Genomic DNA, 14,051 nt, shown 5'->3' with positions numbered 1-14,051 from the left:
TAGGGGAGGCCCAGGACTGGTTTAGAGACATATATATACATATATATCACCACTGCTGGCTGCAGCAAGCAGGGAATCGAACTCGGGTCGCCGGGTTCGTAGCACAGCGTGCCAAAAGCTGCACTTCCGTTCAGGCAAATGGACACACACACAATGACGATGCGCCAAAACACGTGGACAACATTTATACATGCATTAATTCCTGTGGTGCGACGCCGCACAAACTGTTCCTGCTTGCACATGGAGATTCAGGTCGCCACGGTTGCGATATGTTAACTCCCTCCCCTGGTATGGAGGAGGTCGCGGGTTCGATCCCGACCCTTGACGCCTGCTTTATACTTGGAGTTTGCACGTTCTCCCTGTAGTCGTATGGATTTTTCTCCGGGTCCTCCGGCTTTTCCCTCCACGTTTAGAAACATGCGTTTAGAGTATTTGGCTGCTATACATGTCCACATGATAAGCTACTTCATTGGGCTATCATTTGTGGCCACGTCACCTCTGACAAGAGCTATACAGCTTAGCAGGCCTTACCTGGTAAAATTTTATAAAACATTTTTATTATTTGTTTCATAAGTACTCCAGCAACCTCTCGCTCGGTCTGAGAAAAATCACGGCGTACACTTCCGTGGTGACATGAACCAAACTGCAGAATAACGGTACATGTGAATGCAATGATGGAGATGAGACTGCTTTGGTGTACTCGTGATCCAGCAGGACTGAGCAGCAATGTACTTGGACTCATGGCGGCGGCTGGTCAATTTTTCTTTGTTACGGCATCACGTACAATATCGCCGCAGATAGCGGCAACGTCATCTCTACATTTGGCGGCGCATATTAGCACTAATGTTGAGCCATCACACACATCGTTGATCCCCTAATGAAGTTAACATACACGCTGCAGTTATCACGATTTGCATTATGGGGCCATCACAACGTCTCACTTCCCACTTACACGTACATAAGCAATTCACTTGCTCACATTACAGATAAAAGGATTACATTTAAATACACCCGCCGGAAGGAGGCAAAGCAACGTATATATTCAACGAGACAAGAGACGGTATGAAGGTTAAACGCGTTCAATCTTTTTGCTTTATAAAGCCGTTAAACAAAAGTGAGGAACGCGCGCCCGAGTGCGTTTGCAGAGACACTAAACGAATGTACTCAATCCACCTCTGGGAGACGATACTAAGTGGGGCCTTTCTGAATCGGCCTTGATAAAAGTTCTTGTGCGCCACAGACAATACGACACCAATGTGCCACTTTAAACTAACAGATGTGTGCCGAGTGCAACACGAGTGGCGGGCGTCTGGTCAGGGAGTTTCCGTTCGTGGCATGTCCAGGGGTGGGAAAGTCACGCACTCTCTCCGTCATCTCAGAATAAGCCCTCAAAGCCAGATAATGTGAATTTACGTGACAGCACTTATCAGTTGGCTGTGTCCCGTGGTGGTGGGTTTTAACGTTTTTAACGTTTATATATTTACACGATCTAACCCAAAAGGCCTCTATTATGAATATGAATTTAGCAACAATTTACGGTCATCAATTTTGCTTTCATCGAATTCACGCATCACAAATTCTCCCCCGATTGCTTCCTCTCATCTATTTCATTCACCTCATCTCCGCCATTGCATTCATATGTACCGTTATTAATTCTGTGTAAAGCGCCTTTGATAAGGTAATAATTTTAAGCTGAGACCATCAAATGCTTGAATGTGTTTGTAAAGTTGTGGGAGAATGCCTCGGAGCTAAACACCAAGAACGCAGTTTAACATGTAGCAGGCTTTCGCGACCAAAATTATTCATAATAAAGGTTTTTGGGTTAGATCGCATAAGTATAAATGTGTCATAACCCTCCACCACCCGACACGGCCAGGAAGGTTGTGATCTAACCCAAAAACCCAAGAACAAAGTCGTGGAGGTTCAGTGCTTTGTCGGTGACTTATCGTCGGATATCTAAGCCACCCAAACTCAGATAACTCTTTTAGAGGTGTGTTAATGACGATAAACAACATTCTTGGGGCAAGGGGAAGAAGCATTGATCACTGCACAGAATTACGACAAAATAATCTGCTAATTTTGTTTAAAGATCAATAATGAGTGCCTGAATGAACGTTTCACTGTACAAATGCATTAATACATTATATAACATTTGATTTGCAACCCCTTTTGTCAGGACACTGCTGGAATGAAGGCCTACCCCATGCAATGTGTCATTCGAGATTTGACCATACTTCAACACGCTGGTAAGTGTGGGTTGGTGAAATCGGCGGATGGGGGATGGTGGTGAGGGGGGGGGGGGGCACGAGGATCGGTTCAGAAATTCACTGCCAGGAATCAAACTCAGGTCCCCGAGCTGATGGCCCAGTGTGCTTCACCAGTGTGTTAAAGTAGCACCTCGCAAAGAATATATTACGGTCCTGGAATTTGTTTTGCAAGTAAAATAAGTGAAATAAAACTGTAGCGTGGGAGGAAGCCATCATAGAGCTAATTAGGTAGAGGAAGTTGCGGTGGGCAGGGTGAACGTGAGGCACGGAGGAGGGCTGGTGACCAATCCGGCACTGCGGCATGCTATCCACTGACCGTGCCCGTCCAGTGCTCACTGAGCTGCAATGGCTTCCGGGTGCCGAACGAATACATGATAATATCGCACTCAATTAGACACAAAGTATTCTTTGGTTCTTTCGGTAAAGTCACGTAGATAGAAAATTATAAAAAGGTAAAAAAAACACGACGTTTCGATCGCAACGCAAGCGATCGTCCTCGGGTGAATCGAAACGTCGTGGTGTTTTACCTTTTTATTATTTTCTATCTACGTGACTTTACCGAAAGAACCGAAGAATATGAATTCCTGCAGTCGCGAAAGCTTTAAGTCAGGATTTAGACACAAAGTGCTTACCACAAATGAACCACAATATCTTTCTCATCTTAAGGAGCACAAACCATCACGCAAACTCCGGTCATCTTCGAAGCAACGACTTTTGGCTAGCCATCGAACAAAGATTGTTACTTGCATCGCGCGCTTTCAGATACGCTTTTGTGGCCGTCTGGAATGCTCTTCCTTCCGATATTAGGATGTCACTGGAGCTATGCACTTTTAAATCTAGATTGAAAGCTCATTTCTTTGGAACTGATTTTTGTGTTTAGTTTGTTGTCCTTCTCCCGCACCTCCCATTAGCACGGTTGGCTACGTACGGTGCGAAAGAAGTTCAACACGCATACGTACGTACACTGACGCGGGGTGACCAGGGTGGGCTAGAACTCAAGCAAGATGGAGGGGAGGCACGACGAGCCAGAACGTTAGATATCGACCATGTGCCAACTGTGCTACAGCCGTGAGTTATGGAAGAAGGAAGTGAAGACAATGTGTGGTGGAGCATCGGGGGCATTAGCCTTCATGACCTCTTGACCTTGCAACTATTGTTTCTTTGTGTCCTTCACGTTCCCATCTTCGTTTACCGACGCCCTTTGCTCACGCGTAACAGGACATTTTCAGGCTTCAATGGAAAAGCCTAATTTTGCAGGCAAAGCAAGGAGCCCTAATGGCTCAAATTGACAAGGCCCTGGTATAATTAACAGCAAGGGACCCAAGACCGTAACAGACTGTGCATTGAATCCCTGTGCGAGCATGCACTTCAGTGCATGCTGCGTACACAAAACCTAACAAGGCCGCAGAGAATATACATTTTACAAGCATGCCTCAAAAAAAAATATGAAAAATGAGCCATTCCACGATTAATACCAATTATAGAACATTAGGTATAAACTTATGATAATTTGGGGAAATCATCTCTTATATATGATATGCGTGAAATAAATGCACTTGGTTGTAAAATATAGTTGGCTTAAGCGAGCAAAGGGTGGCGCTCATTACTGTTGGTGGCCTACAGCTCGTGGTGGCGATTTCACATTGCTATGGTGATGGCAAGTCTATCCAGAGGATACACACTATTAATTTCCCACAAACCGCTCAATTCTTGCACCGGAATTGCAGTGCCATGTCCATCGCTTCTTCATTCACGAATACAATGCACGTACAAAGCTAGACAAATGCAAAGGTCCCCTTTGGTTCTGGTTTGACTTCTGAAGGAAAGTGCTGTTAGTGAGCACCTATTCAGGCTGGCATTGTATAGTGCAAGAGGAAATGTTTTTACATCAATATTCCATGTAACCTCTGCCACTCTATTTCAAAAGATATTCCACTTTTCCCACCCTATTCTGCTATCCGTGTCATATTATGAGATGAAACATCCATTGGGAACTCTCAGGAAGCAGTGACATCACCCTGTCCTATAGAATGGTCCGTGGAAGGAGACAATCACAGAACTGCTTCTGAAATCTCAAGTGACCTCTTATCCACATGATGGGCAGCAACTTCCCAGCCGCCCTGCTGCAGTGAGAAATGTCCATAGCATGACAGTCGAACCAAAAAGTTATAATTTTGCCAAGTTAAGTGCAAAACCACGTTTAAAATTCATATTAGGTGGTGTTGTTATCGTTGTTTTTTAAAGGTCTCACTGGTGACTGGACTGAAACCATCAACTCAACCGCTATATTTGAGAACCCAGGATATCATTGGTTCCACCTCAGCACTCTGACTGCTGAGCCACCCAAGCCACCTCTTGTCTCCCATTTGCTAATGGTTAGAGGTCTGAGTGGAGGTTTATCACCAGTGTACCCTTTGGTATATCAGCAGGAGTAGTAATAGAACAATGGTTTTGTTCATTCAGTAAAGTCACGTAGGTGAAAAATAATAATATAATACAATAAAAATAACTAAATTAAATCACGACGTTTCCGAAGCAACACAAGCCTCCGTCATCAGGTCGGACAGCCACAGCAAAAAAAAATATTGCTGTGGCTGTCCTACCTGATGACGGAGGCTTGTGTTGCTTCCGAAACGTCGTGATTTAATAAAGTTATTTTTATTTTATTATTATAATTTTTTATTTTTATTTTCACCTATGTGACTTGACCGAAAAAAACAAAAAGTATGGATCCTTGCAGTCACGAAAAATTAAAATCTAGAATGGTTTTGTTGTTCGAGAACGCAACGAATAATTGTCGAGATGTTAATTCGCTCGCTTCGTATACAGGTCGTGGGTTCAATGCAGACCCTGACGCCGGTATATGTGCAGGTTGCATGTCTCTCTCCCCATGGTGGTGTGGATTTTTCTCCGGGTCCTCTGATTTTTTCCTCCGCGTTTAGAGTATTTGGCTGCTGCCACGTGATAAGCCACTTCCTTTTTTCTGGCCAGGCCACTAATGAAAAATAGCTGTATAGCTCAGTGCGCTTTACCTGGTAAAATACAAACAATGAAAAATAAGAAAAGGCTTTACCATTTCTGGCAATAAAACAGGTCTTAAGATGTCCAATGATCACCTATTGTAAGGTATCATTTTTGACACGGGCAAAAAGGTCCCATATCAAATATTTTTTTGTTAAATAGTTTTATAGTTTTAAATTGGAAGTATCAATTTCCAATGCAGAGCTGTTTCAGCCCATCATCCCTCCACGGTAAATACCAAAGTGGTAGGTCAATGGGGTGACGCCCTAAGTAGCCATTGGACCCCACTGCCACCGCTGCTGGGTAGGGCAGGGAACTGAGTTCCCGTCGACTATGAAAAGGGTCATTGTAAAAAAAAAAAACACCTACAGTAGGTATAATTCATTCAACCGCCAGCAATTCAACTATCAATAACTTTTCGTCTCGTTTGCAGTGTTTCTCGTTTGCGCTGTCACGTTTGCAAGGTTCTGTTCTCTCCATGAGCCCGAATGCAACATGAGCAAACACTTTACAGAAATAAAGAATAAATAATGCAGTATCTTTTGTCCAAGTTGATGGATGCATCATGACTTTACGGATTGACCCGAATCGATGAACGGCAACATCGATGTACGCCCGGCGTAAAGAGTGGAGCCGGGCCACTGGAAGGCGTGAGTTTCAAGTTCACATTGATTTGTTTACACGGTGAGAGCTCAAGAGAGCAGGACAGAGTCTCCTTTGCAAGAGTGACCTGATTCACCAAAATGACAAAACCAAAACAAATAAAAGTACAGCGATGAAGTAAACCAAAATCAGAAAAAAACAACCATGTCACACAAGGCAGCAAAAATATTACACAAACGTAATTCAAAGTTCAATAACGAATTCCCACGGCGAGAACACGCAAACTCCAAACATACAGGCCTCGGGGTCGGGATCGAACGCACGACCTCCTGCACACCAGGCGAGGTAGTCAACATTTCACCCCCATCGTTGCCTTGTGCTCACGCGTAAACAGGCGAAGGTTGATACGAAGAGTCAAAGACGCGGTTACCTGCAAGGGCCTCAGGGCGCAGCCGACCTTGGCGCAGCAGCCCTTGGCGGCCGAGTCGAGGCGCCGCTCGTGGCGACGGAGGTCGCGCAGCCGCTCCTCCAGGGTGAGCAGTGCCCGGCGGTCGCGCGTGGCCAGCGGGCGCCCGTTGGCGCACTGCATGCAAACACAACTCGGGTTACATATTTATACACACACACACACAACTCGCTTAACATATATATATACACACGCACAACTCGCTTTACATATATACACACACACACACACAACTCGCTTAACATATATACACACACATACAACTCGCTTAACATATATATATACACACACAACTCGCTTTACATATATACACACACACATAACTCGCTTTACATATATACACACACAACTCGCTTTACATATATATACACACACACAACTCGCTTTACATAAAAAAACACACACACAACTCGCTTTACATATATATATACACACACAACTCGCTTTACATAAAAAAACACACACAACTCGCTTTACATATATATACACACACACACAACTCACTACTATGAGCCAAGAATGTCTGTTTGTGTGTAACGCGCGTGACGTCACTCCACATGCCGCCCCCCCTCATTAATATTCATGAGCAGGTGGATTTTTACACTCACGCAGAAGAAGGTCGAGCGGAAATCTTTTTTTTTTCCGCAAATTCGCTTTAAATTTGACGTTTCTTTATTGAAAGTTAATCTCATAAATAATTTTACGCAGCAACAAAGTCGATTTGGTGTCTTTATTTATTTCTTCAGCACTTGAGACAAAAGGTAAGTCTAATTTATGCTTCTACATTATGGTAAAATAGACATTTCTCGGTGATTTTCCAGATATTGTATCAAATTTCTATTTATTTCAACCCCAGCGACCGAAAGCAGATAAGAATAAAGTATCAGAGCAGTGAATTTTAGCAAATTGAAGGTCAGTTATATACAGTGCTACAGTGACATGAAGTTAGGTGTTTTATGACATCGTTTTGTGCAAGAATCACTGCCATTAATACAGTGCTACAGTGAACTGCAGTGAAGTGTTTTATGACTTCGTTTTGTGGCAGATTCACTGCCATTAATATAGTGCTACAGTGAAATGCAGCGATGTGTTTGATGACACACTTTCGTGCAAGATTCACTGCCATTAAATTTACACAAGATACAATTATACTCTGGCTCAATTTTTTCGTAAATATTACAGCTTCCATCCTAGGATGGGCAAACAAGCTAGTGTATATATACACACACACAATTCACTTCATATACCACTTGAAGGTGGCTGAAACGCAGCGAGTTGCCAAATTAAGAGGCACAGCTGATGCACCTGCCATTCATCTCAGTGGGTGACACCCCATGGCACCTGGGACTGTCCCGTGACCTCCTGTCAGCGGAGCCTTCGACACTTCACGTGGCCTCCAACCGCACTTGGCCTGGCACAAGCGCCACGGTGATTTCACCACCACTTAGTGGCGAATGACGCCTGTTGTTGTTGTTGTTTACATGGACCTGCTATATTTATATTCCATTACTTTGAATTGTGCACCTATTTATGTAACATCGGCTTGACATTCCCCATCTTTTTGCTGAAACCGCATGAATCCCACTGAAAATGGGATTCTGTATCTCAATGTTGCTTCTGTGACGAAAGAAGCTTAAACAAGACCACGTCTTTTTTTCTTTGCATAAACGCGTCGAGAACATTTCCATGCCTGCTCATAGGAGCCAAAGAATTCGATTTTTTCCCGAATATTTTATTTCTCCTTTCGATTTGAACTGCGACATGAAAAGTGTTTTTGTCCTCTAGCCCCTCCCTCCATTTTAAAAATGGCCACCCTATCTGAAGGCCTGCTACAAATCATCGAAAAAGGGTACATTTGCAAAAACATATACAACGTAAAAAATTGCTTAAGAGATCTTGGGAAATAAATAAAAAACAGCACGCATGTGAAATAATTAAATAGCCTGGACTTCAAATAAATAAAAACCATTAGTTATACAGGAAATTTTAATGTAATCATGGCAAATCAATATTATTCACCGATGGCACGAGAGCAGTTTATCATTTTTTACAGTGGGGAATAATTACACAAGATTTGATGTACGATACAGGGAGCCACATCCATCATTAATTATTTTAAGGTGCGCTCTCACACTTAATGGGGAAAAAACCTTGTTAAGTGCTGCATCACGGTGCACGGAATAATAATTTATTAACACAGTGGCGCGTGAAGACATGTTGAAACCTACCCAAAATTGCCACAAGGGCATAAATTTTTACAGCTTAACACGTCATAGGCTTTCGTGCCCAATATTATCCATAACAGGTTTCTTGGGTTAGATCGCGTGAATATAAAGGCGTCATTAAACCCGCCACCACCTGACACAACCAATTAGTAAGGCTTGTCACGTAAACAGAACATGCCGATTCGTTACTAGTGTAGGGATTATTACGGGAGAAACGGCGGACAACAAACACAGGGGTGTCGGCACTCACACACACGGGTGGTCACACCGACGTCCGCATCCGTTATTGCCCACGCCCCCAGCCCTCGGAGGTGATCCCTATGAAAGGTGGGGAGCGAGAGAGCTCGAGGCAGTTCTACACGAAGCTGACCAGTGAAGATCGAAGGCTCGGAGATTAGGCCCTGGGACTCCCCGGTCTCGCCGTCCTTGTAAGGGCCGAGCCGGGTAAGCCAGCGGCGCGGCCCAAAAGCTCCCGGACCGCTGCCCTTATCAGGGCAAGGCTGGTTAGCTGGTGCCAAGATCTGTGCTTGCCAGGGCCAGATCAGTCAGCCTCCCGTAGCCCAGTAGAGGAGGACTGGGGAACAGGACAGAGGGCTTAGTACTAGGGTGGGTTTCCCATAGTACGGGTGAAGGGGCCGATACCCCTTCAACTATTGTGCCTGTCCCTGGGTTAATAAACAGAGTGTGCCTCAACTCCGACATCGTCTCCTCGAACTTACTACACTAGTTCAGCACAGCGGTGTGTCGGAAAGTAAATTGTAAATGGTGGTGAGTTTACTCTGACTCAAAACTGCCAAGCCAACACCACTGAAGTCCTGGATTGTGACCTAACTTTTAGCTTTAGCAAAAGTAAAAAGTTCAGCAGTGTTTACCCATTTCTCATGAATGCATAACTGAGAGAATGAAGATGGTGGCCATGGCGTATCCCACTGATTCAACGGCTCTTGGATGGCCATCGAACAAAAACTGTCGCTGCATCGTGCACTTTGTCAATCCACGCCTGAATGAGGAACAACTTTACCTCAAAAAGTGTAAAAAAAAAAAATCTGATTTTGTTAAATTTTAATTGTGTACATGAAGACAATCTTTATGCGGCCGTCTGGAACGCTCTTCCTTCCGATATTAGGAAGTCGTTGGTGCTATGTACTTTTACATTTAGATTTCAAACTCATTTCTTTAAAATGGCTTTGTGTGTTTAGTTTGTTGTTCTTCCCCCCGCACCACCGATGACCACGGTTGGCTACGTACGGTGCAAAAGAAGCTCAACGTGCATATAATTATCCATGGCCATCACTGCCTTCATTCTGATAGTTCCCACAACTGTTGCACAGCCAACACCTGACCTCCAGTGTCCATCTAACCTAAATAAGGTCAAATGCCATAAATGCCAGCTTGCTAGAAAAAAAATCAGTTACAACGCAGCGTTTGTTAGTTACGATGTTGGTAAAGGTACATAAAAGCTCATAATTAAGCAACGCCACAGTTAATCTATCTTCTCCATCTCCCCACGGCTTACTAAATTTGATTTTAAGTCTAAGACCAAAATTTGATGTTATTTCAATCGGTTTTCCAAGTAGGCAAGTGGTTTCTCAGCAAATTCTGCTTCAAATTCACATCAACAGTTTTGCTGTATTGTGGGATTTCGTCGTTTTTGCAATCCACTGCAGAACCGCACAAATGGCTTTTCACGGTAAATAGTTGTCACAAAACATAATTAGCCACGTTCCCTATTCACGTTCACTTTCCGGGAAACTTGTTCGGTCAGCATGGTTGATATTACTGTCGCAGCTTAAGGTAACCCGAACCCACCGTGTTGCTCAAAAGTAAATTTGCTGAGGCTCTTTATTGCGTAGTCCTAAGCTACAGGGTCTCGTCCCTTGAACAAGAGACTTCTGGTCTCACTGAGCTCTGCTCTCGTTATTAATACCGAACTAGTGCTGCGAGTTCGACATTCTCTGGTGCAGACGCCAGACCCTCTCTCGACAGGACGATATGTGCGGACCTCCTAAAGAGTTGGTACTCATTCTCTCGCGCCTGATAGGATGAGGCTGGGCTTAGTTGACCCCAGACCAGGAAATTAACTCAGAAACTTCTAATGATGAGTTAAGTGCCCTGCCACATTATCGGATTCGTGCAGAATTTAAGTAACAATTAATAAAATTCTGTCGCTTTTCTGCTGCTGCTGTTGAATTTAAACATGTATTAACATATGGTGTCTAATCCCTACTTTTTCACACAATTTAATAATGGATATAAAACAGAGAACACAATATTAAATCAGCTACTAATAAAAGTGTAAAAACCTCAAAAGAATTTCAGAGAAGGGAATGTTACGTCCACGACGCAGGCACCTCGTACAGACATGATTTAAGTTGCCTATAAAACCCAGCCCCCTTTAATTAAGAGCACTTTTGTTCGACAATCATAAAGTCCAAAAAGGTGACCGCTATTCAACTACATTTTCTTTTATCTCCCAAGAAAAGACCCACTTTCATCCATACAGCTGATTCGCAAAATGATTCGTGCATAAATTTGACCAATAAAATCCCAACATTGTTTGCATCCATGAATCGGCAAATGGGCTTTCACATAAAAAGGACAGTGGTGCTATTCTATAATTTATCCACATTCAAGAAATAACCAATGAATGAATCCCTTTGGTGCAAAGCAAGAGTCCAAAGAGAAACAACATTTTCTTTTGCAAGGAAGCCATGCGTAAGGGCAATTCGAATGAATTAAAATTTAATCAAGTCAGCCAATTATCTGCTGTTAGCTTTGCAAAAGATAAAGATAAATAATTCAGAACAAAAGCGCATCGATTTTTATAATCGTTATTATCAACCGGGTCACCAATCTTTAAGCCAGGGATTTGGGGAGGCAAATGCTTTCCTTCTAAGCCACTCAACACACACACAAAAAGCAATTCCTGCTCACCTACTCTCATGATCAATAGGTCAAATGCAATCGAATAAGCACCGTAGTAATCAAGAGTTTGGCAAAGAGCATTTTAGAAAAAAAAAACTAGCATTAACCACTCAAACGGTGACTGCAAGGTCAAATTTACAACCAAAATCTGCTGGAAAACTTTGCCAAAGCTGGGGTTAGACATAGGCCATGTCTTGAGCCTCTGTTGCCTCCCAAGGTAATGAAATGTACTAATAATCAACGGCAGACTCTTATCTCAAGAGCCGCAGATATGCCGTTCAAAATTCACGGAACGGAAAACTAATGTCAGGAGGTGTTTTGGGATAAAATTAAGATAAAGTTGCGACAATATTGGTCGTAAATATTTTTGTTACATTACTGGTGGCATGTGACAATGCAGAGTGTGCATAGTGAAATGACTCGTACTCATCCACAACACTGTCCACAACACTGTCCACAACAGGTTAAACTCACCTCCGTGCACATACTGACTTTTAAACTTGCTACGTTTATGAATTTCGCGTAAACTTTTTTTGTCTACACACACTGTATGAGTTTAGGTTCGTAATTGGAGTGGTGGCGCAGTGGTTACTGCAATAATGCTCAGGGCTAGCAACATATAATGCACCGTGTCACCCCATTGCTCATTTGAGAAGGGAGGCATTTTCCAATAAATGAAAATGCTCCTAGATCAATGGGCCCTACCCAAAATGCACTGACCAACCCACTGTATTTTGGCAGTCAACGTTCAAGTACAGGAACTGTAATGAATTACCGTGCACAAACAGTTTGTGTTGCTGGGCAGTATTATGGGTGAAAACGTATACAGTATGAGCAGAATTTAATTCTGTGTCTCCACATATGAGTAAAATGTTTTAGTCCATCACCCTATTGGCCTTACAGACCATTATGATCATCATGCATGATTTGTTTAAGCAAGCAAACTCTGAACTGGTGTGGGCCTCTCCAAGTACCATCAGCAGGGCCAGGCTTCAGAAGCAAAAGTTGCTGGATGACAGGATTTTATTATGTTTTATTTTTATTATTTTATTATTCCCCTTCTATGTGACTTTACCGAAAGAACCAAGAAGGATGACGGGATGTTATTGGCAAGAGCACTCCGTATAAATCATGCGATCCCATTCAACAGACGAAAGCGATATTCTGTACAAACTCGCTATGCGTTTCCGTGCAGCATCGTGGGTAAAGGTAAAAGCACGTATGAGTGCGGGAGAGATCCTGGCGGAGGGTAGTGGCCAATGGACAAGATGGAATGGTGACCAAAAGAGGGAGAAGATAACACGATTGTGGAGACGGAGTGATCCGATTGGCGCGTGTGCACGAGCGAGATGGATCGTGGCATGGCGGGACCAACGTAAGTTGCTGACTGTGTGAAGAGGCTTTCGTCGGCAATGGCTAATGATGATGCATGATTACAATATACATTTGGACACGTATACAAGTACGATATTAAATTATCTAATATCTTCTCTTCTTCACGCCTCTGCAATATTTCGGATTTCCCTTGCAAAAGGTACATTGTCAATAATGCACTCTGACCTGATTTAAATAAAATAACAAATAGATTTAAATCTAAATACAAGAGCCAGACATTCAAGCTCCAACCGCGGAATCAGGTAAAATGGATTTGTTGTCTGATGTTGTGTTCAATGTATATTTGTTATTTTATTGAGGCAGGCCCAGCTGAGGACTGCCTTGTAGATGAGACACTTGCTAACCACTTATGGATGTTTCGTGGTCAAATATTTCAGTGAATAAAAAAAAGTAGGAGCTGGCCAATCAGCAGTTTGAATAAAAGTAGTCTAAGACGAGAAAAGGGTAAGAAAGAGTAAGGAACCTCGTGGTGTGGCTCTCCCTCATCTCGTCCTCTCCGATGTCAAAAATTATAATTTTTACACCAACTTTAGTTGAGGCGGCTATAGCCCACGACACACTCCGTCCGCGGTGCAGAGATGAATGTAAAGGATCACTGACCAACAGGGTGAAGTATGGTAAAACAGCCTGCCTGTCCAACAGGGTAATTTGGAGGTGTCATTCAGAAGCGGTTTGACAAAGTATTATACATTTTCTACATATTTATGTTTTACAATGCAAGCGAAACCCAGTGCCACTTGGTCAACGCACAATTTGCATACGGATTTTTAGCACTGCCATGTTCAATTTTTACTCCTATCTAAAGTGTCCTTTAGAATACTCCACTTGCTATGCAAACTGGGAGGCGGGACCCCTGGAGGCGATCAACGTCTCTCCGAGCCCTGCTACGAAAGCGCTAAAATATTTAAGGCGCGTGCGTGGGATTCGGTGACGCAAAGACAGAGAAGAGGAAGAGGAGGAAAAAAATCCAACTAAAACCAGACGCAAGGTCGGCTCCACGCAACAAACGGTGACCTCATAACGCAGCGGCGAGGCCAAGAGGGAAACCGGAGCTGGGGTTTGAGGCGGGGAAGTTGAGCCAAAATGAGATTCGGAGCCCAAGAGGTTCAAAAACCTCCAGGGATAATAAGGAGCTTTATTCATAGCCAC

General features: G+C 43.3%; 1 protein-coding gene across 1 annotated transcript in view; it reads right to left on the bottom strand.

Annotated features, from left to right (window-relative positions):
- LMBRD1 (LMBR1 domain containing 1) overlaps positions 1-14,051 on the bottom strand; it is a 358,364-nt gene that overhangs the window by 153,189 nt on the left and 191,124 nt on the right. Inside the window, exon 9 of the mRNA XM_061568975.1 lies at positions 6,322-6,474. Within this exon, the coding sequence (XP_061424959.1) occupies positions 6,322-6,474 (153 nt within the window). The remainder of the gene's footprint in view (positions 1-6,321; positions 6,475-14,051) is intronic.

This window comes from Lethenteron reissneri, chromosome 42 (genome assembly GCF_015708825.2).
Source record: "Lethenteron reissneri isolate LAM-NWPU_2019-01 chromosome 42, ASM1570882v1, whole genome shotgun sequence".
Lineage (NCBI taxonomy): Eukaryota > Metazoa > Chordata > Hyperoartia > Petromyzontiformes > Petromyzontidae > Lethenteron > Lethenteron reissneri.
Note: the sequence above shows the minus strand (reverse complement) of the source record. Positions and strands in the feature narration are given on the sequence as shown.